Source organism: Pleurodeles waltl, chromosome 1_1, assembly GCF_031143425.1.
Source record: "Pleurodeles waltl isolate 20211129_DDA chromosome 1_1, aPleWal1.hap1.20221129, whole genome shotgun sequence".
NCBI lineage: Eukaryota > Metazoa > Chordata > Amphibia > Caudata > Salamandridae > Pleurodeles > Pleurodeles waltl.
In genome coordinates, this window is record NC_090436.1 from 423,309,578 (window position 1) to 423,324,911 (window position 15,334).

General features: G+C 43.9%; 1 protein-coding gene across 1 annotated transcript in view; it reads left to right on the forward strand.

Annotated features, from left to right (window-relative positions):
• The window catches only part of LOC138275469 (low-density lipoprotein receptor class A domain-containing protein 1-like), a 211,391-nt gene that overhangs the window by 139,985 nt on the left and 56,072 nt on the right, over nt 1–15,334 (forward strand). Inside the window, exons 4-5 of the mRNA XM_069219140.1 lie at nt 2,962–3,084; nt 12,698–12,835. Of these exons, the coding sequence (XP_069075241.1) occupies nt 2,962–3,084; nt 12,698–12,835 (261 nt within the window). The remainder of the gene's footprint in view (nt 1–2,961; nt 3,085–12,697; nt 12,836–15,334) is intronic.

Sequence of the window (15,334 nt, forward strand, 5' to 3'; positions counted from 1 at the left end):
CTGCAACTCGCTATGGGGTCGCAATGACCCACCTCATTAATATTAATGAGGTGGGTTGCTAATTGCGGCCCCATAGCGAGTCTAGGCACTCGCAAACATGGAGGCCTGCTGTCGTCAGCAGACCTCCATGTTCGTGACTGCTTTCAATAAAGCAGTTTTTTTTTTTTTAAGTGTAGCCCATTTTCCTTAAAGGAAAACGAGCTGCACTTAAAAAAAAAACGAAACCTTTAGTTTCGTTTTTTTTTCAGGGCAGGCAGTGGTCCCTTGGACCACTACCGGCCCTGAAAAAAATGTTTTGGGTCCATTCACAAACTGGAAGGGGTCCCGTGGGGACCCCTTCCAATTTGCGAGTGGGTTACCATCCACTTGAAGTGGATGGTAACTGCGATACCCTTTGCGACCGCATATGCGGTCGCAAATGGTATTGCATTCCACTCTGAATCGCAAATAGGAAGGGAACACCCCTTCCTATTTGCGATTCTGAAATGCATATTGCGAGTCGGTACCGACTCGCAATATGCATTTCTGCATAGGGAAACGCGTTTAGCGACTCGCAAACGGCAATTTTTGCCGTTTGCGAGTCGCTAAATGTTTCCTGCATCTGGCCCTTGATTCTGCAGTGCTATATTTAAGGGTCAAATTACGCGGCGCAGTATTCTGCGGCTGAGATTTTGATGGTATTTCATGACACGGAAATCGGAAGACCATTATTCCATTGCACAGTACAACCCAGACCTCGGTATAAGTACGGTTCTTTTTTCTTATGTATATTGTATAATGGTCATTATTTCTGTACCGTGTTTGTGATGCCATTAATTTAGCGGCCGCTCAATGTTTCAGATGGACAGTATTGGACAGTTGTACAGAAATGTTCCCGTCAGGGACCCAAGGTTTAAACTGGGAACAAACTTAGCCTAACCTGAATGCACATTCTTTTTCGGGTGCAGAGAGATACTGCACGTGGGCACTGTTAAACATTGTGCTGTGGGAGAGAAAATCAAGAAGTTCGTATCAGGTTTCTATTTAAAACAGACCATAAAAAGTTGCAAAGAGTCATTAAGATCTGCCTTTCCTAAAGTACAACCCAAAAGGCTGCTGTCCAGAAATTGTTTTTGATAATGTATTAGCACCCTGATTCCATGTTCATTGAAAAGTGTGTTGAGTGTAAATGACCCCATAAAGTCATATCACATTTCAAATAAAATGTATACATCAGTTAAGACATGTGCTTCCAAATGCACCACTGAACCCCCTTCACCCCACAAAACTCACACTCTCCTGCCAATAAGGTTTGCTTTTTGTTGCTATATTCAGTCAATCACTAACGGCGACTTTCTCTAAGACATCAATGGACTGAATCCGTACTCTATGACACCAGTAAGATGACACAACTGGACAGAACCTCCATTGTATGACGTCAGTAGGATAGCATCCCTGAAGTGCGCCTCCACTCTACGACATTAGCGTGCTCACACCACTGGACAGAACCTCCATTGTATGACGTCAGTAGGATAGCATCCCTGAAGTGCACCTCCACTCTACGACATTAGCGTGCTCACACCACTGGACAGAACCTCCATTGTATGACGTCAGTAGGATAGCATCACTGAAGTGCACCTCCACTCTACGACATTAGCGTGCTCACACCACTGGACAGAAGCTCCATTGTATGACGTCAGTAGGATAGCATCCCTGAAGTGCACCTCCACTCTACGACATTAGCGTGCTCACACCACTGGACAGAAGCTCCATTGTATGACGTCAGTAGGATAGCATCCCTGAAGTGCACCTCCACTCTACGACATTAGCATGCTCACACCACTGGACAGAAGCTCCATTGTATGACGTCAGTAGGATAGCATCCCTGAAGTGCGCCTCCACTCTACGACATTAGCGTGCTCACACCACTGGACAGAACCTCCATTGTATGACGTCAGTAGGATAGCATCCCTGAAGTGCACCTCCACTCTACGACATTAGCATGCTCACACCACTGGACAGAACCTCCATTGTATGACGTCAGTAGGATAGCATCCCTGAAGTGCACCTCCACTCTACGACATTAGCGTGCTCACACCACTGGACAGAAGCTCCATTGTATGACGTCAGTAGGATAGCATCCCTGAAGTGCGCCTCCACTCTACGACATTAGCGTGCTCACACCACTGGACAGAAGCTCCAATCTATGACATCAGGCACTGGACAGAACCTCCACTGTGACAATTGTCCGCTGCTACCACTGAAGACCTTCTGCGGGCTTTTATATCACTTTGATCCTTCCTGGGGACAATGGTATCAAAAGTGTGCTTCATGGACGAGAAAATATTACACCACGTACTTCTGCTTTTAGCAATAATAATGTTTCACCCAAATAAACACAAATAGCTTTAACAAGTGAAAAAAAAGCACAGATGTCATCCTTGGACTAACCTCACTTGATGTATAAAATGCTTAATTCTGCCCCTTTTTAGCAACAGATATGAATTCTTATGTAGCTTTGTAAAATTACATAGTTTGCATTTTGTTGGAAGAACATGCTTGTCATAAAATTAAAGGGTTGGTTAATTGGTAGTCTGCCAAGTTTCAGCGGTTCTTTAACTTATATGATGTAACTGAAAAAATAAACTTCTGAATCTATTAAGCTTGGACGTTACTGTAATCCATTAAACAAACAACCAAGCACTATAGTGTCATAACCATATCTAAGCATTGCCTGAGCGAACACTTGTCAATAGAGCGGCTTCTCGGATGAGCCCTTCATGTCATTGCTTCACACTTAAAAAGCAATTGACTCACAACTCTCTGCTATTGTACTCTTTACCTTAAACAGATGCTGAATAAATAAGAGTTCACTTAACGCTCTTCATTTTTAGATTGGGCACATAATCAACTTATGCAATGTTTACACTGAATGCAAACTGAACAAGAGTTAAGGACTGTCAATGCTATGTTTTCTGATAGATGGCAAAGGCTGCACGTGCAGGAAAGGCTTCCTGATCACCTCCATTACACTTCTTGTTCTGCTGGCTGTGGCTGCTGTCATCACCGTAGGGATCATCTTTGGGGTGCCGGCACATCAACCAGGTAGGCGGAGACTGCTGTCAACAGCTTGGAGGATTCTCTGAAACTGGTGATTATGTTGTAGGATACAGCTATCGTGAATATTAAGACCTAACAAGAATACAATGCAAAGATAAGCCTCTGAAACAGATTACAGTGACCATCTTCAAATATGCTCAAACGTGACCCAACTGCGACCATCAAAAGGTGAATCCTTAATATATCAGAGCCTGTCCATAAGTCAGTTGTCTTAGATTCATAAATGTGACTCTCCATGCAGCTTCTCTTCTACATTTCCTCTCACCATTTATAAAATAAAACTATGAAAATATTCCTCGCACATTCCTCGCATAAAGTGATTGAGTTGGGACAGTGTCCAGTATCTCCATACTGGACATGCTAGTACATTCATACTCCAGCTATCGGCATTGCTGCCCTCTTTTCAGTATGGAGATACTGCACAGTCTACTTTTAGCAACGCCCTTCATAGGAGACAGCAGTAGACAGTATCAAAAGCTTTGGAGAAGTCCCCCGATACATATATATATATTATTTTTTAAAATCTTTATTTTATTTGTATTTTTCCATAACAAATTAGAAAACAGAAGGAGACCACCACAATCAAGTACATTGTTCACTACATTCTTGGACATAGCAACATCATTGACAGACTTCCAGTTGAGGAACACATCGCCTCTCCAATACATGCGTTCAACCATGGTACTGTACGTAGGTGAGGGTGGAGCACTTGAGAATGCATTAGATGATTACAGGAAAGTTCAGGACTAGAAACACTATCCACAATGATCTGAAAGGAGGTTGTCACTTCTTGCAAAAGACAAAGGCAAAAATACAGATGTATAAAGGCAGATATCTGCAACTCAGTACTTGCAGATTTTAACAAATAGCAAATATTGAACCAAAAATCCTGCAGAATGTCCTCTAAAAATAGCCATTTGGTAAAATTCCAAATTAGCAATTCGCTAATAGCGACTCGTTAAAATTTGCAATATGATGAATGTCTAATCAGCAGGTCCTTGCTTCCTCACAGCCAGGAAGTGAACTACACCTTCCACAGTACTTGTCAAAGGATGGCTCAGGAGAGGAAATGACACACAAAGAGATGCTGAAGGGGATGTAAATGGCCAGTCAGGAGCCTGAAAGGGAGGAAAGAAAAAGTACAAGAAGACAGTGAAATAAAGCTGGAGATCCTTATAGAATAATGTGTGGCCAGCAATAACTGCCATGAAGCGAATCCAAAAGGGCATAAATGACATTGGAGTCACCATCAGCGGCCGCTGCCGGAAATCTCAAGGGGCGGGGTGGGAGGGGTGGAGAAAAAATAATTTTAAAAGACATACCTCCTGCCGACCTCAATCCTCTTTGGAGTCCCAGCATTCAGTGGGACACCAGCACAAGCTTCCTGGCAACCCTGGTGCTGCTTTCATGCTAAACCTAGCATGAAAGCAGCAGCAGGATTGGTCTGAGCGGCTTGGACTGCTGCTCAGGCACAACCCTGGGGTCTGTGCAGTTTCTCCAGCCTGGCTGTTCAACACAGCCGGACTGGAGAAACCTAAGTGTGCATGTGTGTTTGGCCGGCCTGAGACAGCTGGCCAAACACACATGCGCACTTAGGTGCACTCTCTGCTCCTCCCCTCTCCCCCCTCCCACCTCCCGTGGCCCAGCCCGCTCCCCTCCCTTCACATGCTGCAGGCTAAGCCAGCAGCTGAAAGATAAAATGATAAAGAAATATTGTTTCATCTTTCAGCTCCTGGCTTAGTCTGGGGGTGATGCTTCTTCACCATTGCGAAGGAGCCTCCTGTGGTTACCACTTGTCGTGCAGATAAAATCTGCAAAACCTGGTATGTTGTGTACTCTAGGACAAAGGAAAAGATTGCTGGCAAAAGCCATATGACAACAAATTGGGCTAATCTACTCAGCCATGACCCAAACCCTTGTGGCTGAGGCAGTCACCAGAGTAAATAACATCGAAAAATCAGCAGCACCACCAGCAGGTCAGTGTCAGCACTATTCACTCCTATCATACATGTGTATATTTGGCTCACCATGCATGGGATGATCCTGCATTGAGTACTAACATCAATAATGCTTAAAAAAGTCAGGAAGTGCAAATTCGACTAGAAATGGCCTACTCCCAAGCATGCAACCCAGAAATGAATGGAACACCAGTAACGTCCAGGTCCTACCATACTCCCATATAATAACAAACTGAACAATCTACTGCCATCTAACTGTAACAATTTTCTTCTCCCACCAACTATATAGCATTGCAGACTGAGGAAATCAGAACGTAAGAAAACAAGCTACATGAGTTGTATGACGTACCTTAGGGTGAAGGTATACCAACCACTACAGCTGGAACATAAACCTCTCAAACCAGCAGCACAGTGCTCCAGGCAGTGCTGGCCTTTGGATATTTTGGGCCCTCTGCAGTGGTGTAACAAGGGCCCGTGGTGCAGGGGGGCACAACCTCCAGTGGGTCCCCACAGCATTGTACCCTGGCCTGAGAGCTTCTGAGTGAGTTTGGAGGGGGAGCCCCTCCATGTACTGTGCAGGGGGGTCCCCTACAAGTTTCCTTCTCTCATTGGCCCTGGGCAGAGTTTACTGTACAGGCCCCCCATGACACAAATCAGATTGTTTTTCATTGCTAATCATTTTATTTAGTAGATTGTTAACAAGTACAATATGTATAATTTAACTACATAAGTGCACCTGTCATATAATAAGATAAAATGCTACTTCTTCAAAAAAAGGGAACTTTCCATGCTTTCTGTCCTGAAAATTATTCTATTAATTCACTGTAGCCGAGTTATTCCAGCTTCATGTTTAACTGATGTAACTGATGTCCCTGACAAGCCAGTCAGCAGGTCCTGGGCCATTGAAGAGGCAAGTAATTTTTAATCATTTTCAACTTTGAAAAGGATCGTTCCCCAGAGGCTACTGTGACAGAAACTGTCAAAACATTCTAAGAATGATATTTAAATTGGGATAAATTTCATGCAAGTGGTTGTCATACATGTATTTGAGGACAGAGAGCAGCTTGATCTCCTAATCTAAGGCAGAAAACAGCTGACCACTCGCAGCCTGCGCTTTGAAATGAGCAACCCCCAAGGCTACAAGTTAAAACAACAGGATCTGTGTCATCCCTGGTGCACGTTAAAACAAGTTGCTTGAACTTCTCACATTACAGATAACGGGTAATGTAATTACTGGATATGAATGAATTGAGAAATGTGTTCATAAATTGCTCTGCCCCCTGGCAGGATGCCATACACAATATATAGCGCACACAGCTGCTGTTTTTCCTGCTGTGCATGTTTGAAGCTCACACTGGCCAATGTCGGGGAGGCTGCCGTCCTTCCTGCTGTGCAGCAGATTATGACAATGATGTTACATGCAGCGCACGTTCCTACAGTAATCCACAGAGGCACTGTGCCCTTATGTTCTCTGCTACTGTTCTGCGATCTCGGAGCTAGCAGTGACATACCCAGTGTTTACAGAAACCATGAAAAGCCTCCCGCTTTCTGTGGGACATGTCAGTTTACAGGGCGTCTGAGGCGCACACACTCCCTTCCACCTCCTCGCCCCATTGTTCTTTTGTTGCCTCGATAGCTGACCGCACAGTTCTTCTTCATCTGAGAACGCTGGCCGGCGAGAGCACCAGCCCTATTGGGCAGGAATTCTGATGTCAATGGTAAATTTCTGTGAAATTTTCTGAGATATTTCGGCCCCCCTAATTTGCAAGAAAAAGTCCAAGCAGAGGCTGCTTCGAGGTAGCTGTCAATTCTCCATGGACTCAGAATGCGGGGCACAGATCCTCCTTCAAGAAGGGCATGTCCTTTAGGATGCTGGGCAGGGAGGTATACCTCCAAGAGGCCAATTCCTGGCATTTGGGAAATCTGTGTTAGAAGTGCATTGCCAAAAACTGTCAACCATCATGGAATTCCTCACAGAGGCTTGTTAGAGTGCTTTATGGTGTTCCCATGTACGAACGCATGACACAAAAACGTTATCAGTTGCGCATGCTTGCCAGAATTCAAAGATATGGGACATAGGTAGAGAGAGTGTCCACATTAACCAGTGTCTTTTCTCATCGTCCAATAAACATCCAGAGCCAGATGGTACATTGCAGCCAATATGTTGCTAAAGACTTGAGTCATGTAACAAATGCCCTGGAAGTGCTTCAAACTCTTAAAATGTGTTCTTGAGAAGTGAGTACGCCTGCACAGGACAGTGATGATGCACCCAGCAGAATAAGCATGCCAATGTCTGAAGTTTATATACATTGGTGCACAGGAGGTCGCAGTTGAGAGGCAGCAGAGGCTGGGATAGGATCAGGCACAGAAAGAATCACTGCCAGCACATGAAGCCAAATTACAGTGATGATACAACTGTAAAGGACACAAAATGGATCAGTAAGTTTTGTGCTGTGGATAAAGGACTCAGTGTTGATAGGGAACTCCATGTTTTTCTTACAGGATAATAGAGAAAGGCTTTTCTTTCCTCTCTTGGTTGGGATATGACTTGATGACAGTTCATGGACCCATATGGTCCACTTTACTGTATATGGCAAACCAATATTGTATCAGTGTATGTGGTTGGTATTGCCTTTACTACATATGATATTCACTTGTGAAGCATCTATAAATGTGATGATGACAGATAACAGTGATATAGCATGGGACTACTAAGCAACTCTGTTAACAATGCATGTATTGATGATACTTATATGTTCTCTGCATATATAGTACTTGTTCCTACTCTTTGCCTCTCCAACGTCCTCCCTACCTATGAACTATGAGGGGTGAGGGGGCAAATTTATTTTAGGCCATTTCTGCCATCCCCCCGGGGGCAGATCGGCCTATTGTTATTAGGCCGATCTGCCCCCAGGGGGGGCAGAAACCTCTAGGCGCCAGGGCAATTTTTTTGTTTTTGTTTTTTTGTTTGTTTGTTTGTTTGTTTTTTTAGAGATTGGGAGTGACCCATTAGGCAAGGGTCACTCCCCTGGGGGGCAAATTGTATTTAGACCATTTCTGGCCCCCTTGGGAGCAGATCGGCTGATTTTAGGTCAATCTGCCCCCAAGGGAACAGAAACCACTAGGCACCAGGGATTTTTTTTTTGCGCCAATGTCACGCAAGGGGAGCGACCCCGTAGGCAAGGGTCGCTCCCCGGGAGGGTACGAGGGGGGCATATTTATTTTAGGCCATTTCTGCCCCCCTGGGGCCGGCTGAGCTAGAGGCCAAAATCTACAGGTAGGCACTTTGCAAAAAACACCTCTGTTTTCTGTCAAAAATTGTGATGTGTCCACGTTGTGTTTTGGACCATTTCCTTTCGTGGGCGCTAGGCCTACCCACACAAGTGAGGTACCATTTTTATCGGGAGACTTGGGGGAACGCTGGGTGGAAGGAAATTTGTGGCTCCTCTCAGATTCCAGAACTTTCTGTCACCGAAATGAGTGGAAAACGTGTTTTTTTGGCCAAATTTTGAGGTTTGCAAAGGATTCTGGGTAACAGAACCTGGTCGGAGCCCCGCAAGTCACCCCATCTTGGATTTCCCTAGGTTTCTAGTTTAAAAAAATGCGCTGGTTTGCTAGGTTTCCCCAGGTGCCGGCTGAGCTAGAGGCCAAAATCCACAGGTAGGCACTGTTTTCTGTGAAAAAATGTGATGTGTCCACGTTGCGTTTTGGGCCATTTCCTTTTGTGGGCGCTAGGCCTACCCACACAAGTGAGGTACCATTTTCATCGGGAGACTTGGGGGAACGCTGGGTGGAAGGAAATGTGTGGCTCCTCTCAGATTCCAGAACTTTCTAACACCGAAATGAGTGGAAAACATGTTTTTTTAGCCAAATTTTGAGGTTTGCAAAGGATTCTGGGTAACAGAACCTGGTCAGAGCACCACAAGTCACCCCATCTTGTGTTCCCCTAGGTCTCTCGTTTTAAAAAATGCACAGGTTTTGTAGGTTTCCCTAGGTGCCGGCTGAGCTAGAGGCCAAAATCTAGAGGTAGGCACTTTGCAAAAAACACCTCTGTTTTCTGTCAAAAATTGTGATGTGTCCACGTTGTGTTTTGGGGCATTTCCTGTCGCGGGCGCTAGGCCTACCCACACAAGTGAGGTATCATTTTTATCGGGAGACTTGGGGGAACGCTGGGTGGAAGGAAATTTGTGGCTCCTCTCAGATTCCAGAACTTTCTGTCACCGAAATGTGAGGAAAACGTGTTTTGTTTGCCAAATTTTGAAGTTTGCAAAGGATTCTGGGTAACAGAACCTGGTCAGAGCCCCACAAGTCACCCCATCTTGGATTCCCCTAGGTCTCAAGTTTTCAAAAATGTACAGGTTTGGTAGGTTTCCCTGGTGGAGCTAGAGCTAGAGGCCAAAATCTACAGGTAGGCACTTTGCAAAAACACCTCTGTTTTCTGTCAAAAATTGTGATGTGTCCACGTTGTGTTTTGGGGCATTTCCTGTCGCGGGCGCTAGGCCTACCCACACAAGTGAGGTATCATTTTTATCGGGAGACTTGGGGGAACATAGTATAGCAAAACAAGTGTTATTGTCCCTTGTCTTTCTCTACATTTTTTCCTTCCAAATATAAGACAGTGTGTAAAAAAGACGTCTATTTGAGAAATGCCCTGTAATTCACATGCTAGTATGGTCACCCCGGAATTCAGAGATGTGCAAATAACCACTGCTCCTCAACACCTTATCTTGTGCCCATTTTGGAAATAAAAAGGTTTTCTTGATAGCTATTTTTCACTCTTTATATTTCAGCAAATGAATTGCTGTATACCTGGTATAGAATGAAAACCCACTGCAGGGTACAGCTCATTTATTGGCTCTGGGTACCTAGGGTTCTTGATGAACCTACAAGCCCTATATATCCCCGCAACCAGAAGAGTCCTGCAGACGTAACAGTATATTGCTTTCAAAAATCTGACATTGCAGGAAAAAGTTACAGAGTAAAACGTAGAGAAAAATTGCTGTTTTTTTCACCTCAATTTTATTTTTTTCAGTTGTTATTTTCTGTAGGAAACCCTTGTAGGATCTACACAAATTACCCCTTGCTGAATTCAGAATTTTGTCTACTTCTCAGAAATGTTTAGGTTTCTGGGATCCAGCATTGGTTTCCTGCCCATTTCTGTCACTGACTGGAAGGAGGCTGAAAGTACAAAAAATCTTTAAAATGGGGTATGTCCCAGTAAAATGCCAAATTTGTGTTGAAAAATTGGGTTTTCTGATTCAAGTCTGCCTGTTCCTGAAAGCTGGGAAGCTGGTAATTGTAGCACTACAAACCCTTTGTTGATGCCATTTTCAGGGGAAAAAACCACAAGCCTTCTTCTGCAGCCACTTTTTCCCATTTTTTTGAAAAAAACGAAATGTTCACTGTATTTTGGCTAATTTCTTGGCCTCCTTCAGGGGAACCGACAAAGTCTGGGTACCTCTAGAATCCCTAGGATGTTGAAAAAAAAGGACGCAAATTTGGCTAGGCTAGCTTATGTGGACAAAAAGTTATGAGGGCCTGAGCGCAAACTGCCCCAAATAGCCGAAAAAAGGCCTGGCACAGGAGGGGGGAAAGGCCTGGCAGCGAAGGGGTTAACTAGTAGATGTACGCTTATATTTACATTTTTTCCCCACTCAGTTTGATCTCCTCTTTTGATTCATACTGTTGATTTAGGATGTTAATACATTATCTTGTGTCCACGCTGCTACGTGCAATTCTACTCTACCACTTGGGCGACTGATTTCTGCTGTTAGGTCAGTGTTATATTTTAGCTATACTTTAACTAGGTCATCTACCTATAGTCTGTAATATAATTCCTTGAATCTTACCATCTTTCCACCTAGCTCCATTACAATATTTTGGGAGAACCACATCTACCAAGGACTCCGTAACACAGGACCATTACATATAACTTATTGAGTCTTCCCCTTTTCTAAACACCACTAGGATACTGCTCTTTGTCTAGGATATGCGCACCTTTCTAAATCTGGTGTAGGTAACTTTAGATGTTTTTTTCCATTTTGTGACTCGATGTTCATGTGTCAACCTCAATGATACATTTTTTCACTAGGTTTCTTTGGGACTGACGTCCTGTGTCACTGTGGTAGCGGGAGTCACCATGGTTCTTGTTTTCCTGTCAATGGGACTTGTCACGGCGCATAACACGCTTTTTCTTGTTTGATGCACTTGTTCGTCTGATATGGGTGCTTGTTCTCGTCTGATGCACTTGTTCATCGGAAATGGGTGCTTGGTCTCTTTCTTCATCCCTCCCTCTCACCTATGATAGGATTCTGACAATTGTGTTGATTATCTCCGCTTGATTGTAATTTCATATGTTTACAGCCTTGAAAAATTCAATTGTCGTGACAAAACACGTCGGCTGTTGTTATGAAGACACACTCACAATGGATTACTGCATTTTCTACCTTTAAATAAATCCTCCCCACGTGACCTCTCACTGGGGGAACTAGAAATGGAGCACCATATAGCATATTACAAAGGGTAATTAAGCCAATGCTGTTGACATCCACTGGTCCAAAGTGTTGCTCATCCAGCCTACTCTGTGATCCACTGATCTTGCAGCTAGTTCGTGGGATGGAAAGCCTGGTTAGTAGCTCAAAGGTTTTACTTTCCTCATTCTTTCTGAAAGCTAGTTCAGACATGGGTAGCTGGAATCATTGGTAAAGGACATCAGTGTGCTAGGTTAGTCTTCTGTGAATTACAGATAGAGCATACACAGGGGCTACCAAAAGCACCCTTTCCACCTCCAGGTTTACCACTAACCAGACAAGCTGACCACTAACTATCCTATGCCAGAAAATCCTCTTCTTAATGTAGTAAATATTATACAGGACCACCTCAGCTCTTTGAGGTGGCGGAACAGGCACTCCTTGTTAGGTGACCTTATGGAAGCAAAGTGCTGTCCCTTTGAACTCTTTCAAGCGCATGGAATCCTTCCTTGGACATGTGGTGAAATAAGAGGTCCATAACGGAACACATTTTATAGCACGCTGCAGCATCAACTTGTGTCTGCAAATTCCAAACTCAGGCTTACCCAGGCAATTTTAAGCAGTCACCCTCTTAATCACAATCACTTCTCATGCATGTTGACATTCTGGCATACCCTAGGCAGATTCTTGTTCCTTCGATTTGTTGTAGAGGGTTACATTCGGGTTATCAGACCCCTTGCATCAAAGTCACCAATGGTATCTGCAAGAGACACCTACACAGAGCCCTCACCATTCCATGCAGATGTTTCTGAAACGTGGGGTGGCACACCTGAACTGTTCACACTCTCAATAATCTTCCTACAGTGAGGGGCCTTACACCGGCCTTCACTTGGCATCTCATTCACTGCTAGCGATCACACCTTTTCCTGCAGAGGACTAGACAGGATCGAAGACTTAAAGAAAACAATTATTCAATGATGCATGTTGATGAAAATATCACACCCACCCTATAAGTTTTTTACTTATGGTAGAGACCAAACCCAAACTTTACATTACATTACCCTGTCCTCGACTTCATCTGTATGTAAGCCGCTTTGTGACCTAGAAATGTTGGTTGTTGAACTAGAAGATACTGATTTTGAAGAGTACTTTCTTTCTTTTTCCTTTCAGTTAATCGCCAGTGTAAAACAGCATCAAACAAAAGTGGCTTTTTATGTGATGATAGAACCACCTGCCTATCAGCGGCTTCTGTTTGCAACCGAAAACTAGACTGCAGTGGTGGTGAAGATGAATCCAATGAATACTGTGGTGAGGCTTTTTGGTAACAATACTGCCAGGTCATTTAAAAGAACTATCAACTACGCCTTGATGAGGAATGTTTCATGTCACAGTATATGACACTTCCTGCGTTCACACACTAATCCGGTTTGAAAAGTTTTCCTTGTGGCTATCCCTGTAGCAGAAACTGGTTGGAAGTAAAGCTTATATACCTACTGGTCCAATCACACTTACATTCATATTTGCTTTAGACCTGTATGACTTCCAGCAGAGTAACTATTTGTATTGGATTTCTCCAATGGCCCTGACTCCCCAAGCACTGATGAGACAGAAGAGTCTCCACCGTGATTAATCCTGAAGTCGTCCACATTTAAATGCGGGAGGCGGACCACTATATTGGCAGGAAGGAAACTCTGTCGCCGTTGCAATAGAGTACCCTCTCCCCCAATATATAAATCAGGTCCTTAATGATGTGTTGCTGATTGGCAGTAAAAAGACTTGTCATGTGTTTTTAGGAAATGTGATAATTGACTCAACTACATGTCAGAAAGCTGATGTGTAGTGCAGTGCGGATTATATTCATTATAACTACTTCTAATTATACTTTGCTTTTCTGTAAAGTTAAAACACTTCTGACGAACCAGGAGCCGTTTTAATCCACTATTGATTTTGTTACTCCTCACCTGGCACTGGTCAACATATAACCTAAATATTCCTCAACATTTCAGAATTAAATGTAAAGCACATTATGCTTCACAATAAAAAATGATCAGTATTACAGTGAAAACCATGAATGTTCATTTGTAAAGCTAAAGGCATTAAAAAAGTGAATTGAATGGCAAAGAGTCAGTCAGTCATTTGTCATATAAAAGCGTGATTCTTATAATGAAGTGAAAGATATGAAAAAGCATAACAAAGTATAATTTAGCACAAGTGAATAAATCATAAATCAGAAGTCACTCTAACAAAGTATTGCCTTCCAATGATCAGGGGAGAGTGAGCCCAACACCCTCTGAAAAAGGGTGCTTTTTATTTAAAAAAAAAAGCAAAGGAACCTATGCATGAATAGAATTACATTAGGATCTCACACAGTTACCCCAATCAAAATAGAAAATGAATGATATAATTTCTAATGTCAAATCATTAGTCGATGTTGTCATGCAGATTTACATAATACAGTTCCATTCCCTGGTGCTCCTGAGACACCTCAGTAATAAGTAAAAATATCGCTACAAATCAAGGTTAAGTTCTCGTGAGAAACACATTGGGCCATATTTATACTTTTTGACGCAAAACTGCGCTAACGCAGTTTTGCGGCAAAAAAATTAGCGCCGGCTAACGCCATTCTGAAGCGCCATGCGGGCGCTGTATTTATTGAATCACGTTAGCCGGCGTTAGCCGCCGGCGCTGTCTGGTGTGCGTTGAAAAAAACGACATACACCAGGCAGCGCCGGCGTAGGGGGAATGGTGCAAGTCAGGCTGAGGCAAAAAAATCGCCACAACCCGATTTGCGCCATTTTTTTACGACGCCCATCCCCCATTGAAATGACTCCTTAGCAAAGACAGGAGTCATGCCCCCTTGCCTTATGTCCCCTGGGCATGGTCATTGGGCATAGTGGCATGTAGGGGGGCACAAATCAGGCCCCCCTATGCCACAAAAAAAAATAAAAAAAAATACTTACCTGGACTTACCTTAAGTTCCCTGGGGTGGGTCCCTCCATCCTTGGGTGTCCTCCTGGGGTGGGCAAGGGTGGGAGGGGGTGTCCCTGGGGGCAGGGGAGGGCACCTCTGGGCTCATTCTGAGCCCACAGGTCCCTTAACGCCTGCCCTGACCCAGGCGCTAAAATCCGGCGCTAATGCGGGTTTTTTAGACCCGCCCACTCCCGGGCGTCATTTTTGCCCGGGAGTATAAATACGACGCATATGCATCGGAGTCATTTTTTAAGACGGGAACGCCTACCTTGGATATCATTAACGCAAGGAAGGTGTTCACGCAAAAAAATGACGCTAACTCCATGAACTTTGGCGCTAGACGCGTCTAACGCCAAAGTATAAATATGGAGTTAGTTTTGCGTCAAATTTGCGTTAAAAAAAACGACGCAAATTCGGCGCAAACGGAGTATAAATATGCCCCCTAATATCTTCGACTGGATACCTGAGGTATAAAACAAACAGGATTTAACTTCAAGATTTTAGTTCGAATCTCAGTTAAATATTGCATCAGGAAACTATTCATGAAAGTTTGTCTTGGTTTTAATCAGTTTATGTTCTTGGGGCCTTTCAATAATGAATTCACAATCTGCCAAGTCAATGGTTTTTTATCTAACTTCTCACTTTTCTGGACATTAACTAGATATGATTATTCAGGACCAGCATACTTTCTGTTAGGAACATTTAGGCCCTCATTATGACCCTGGCGGGCGGGGGAGAAGTGGCGGTTACCGCCATGGTCATCCACCACTTCTGCACTCTGACCGCCAGGGCGGTGACGACCGCTGGGCTGGAGACTTCAGTCTCCAGCCCGGCGGC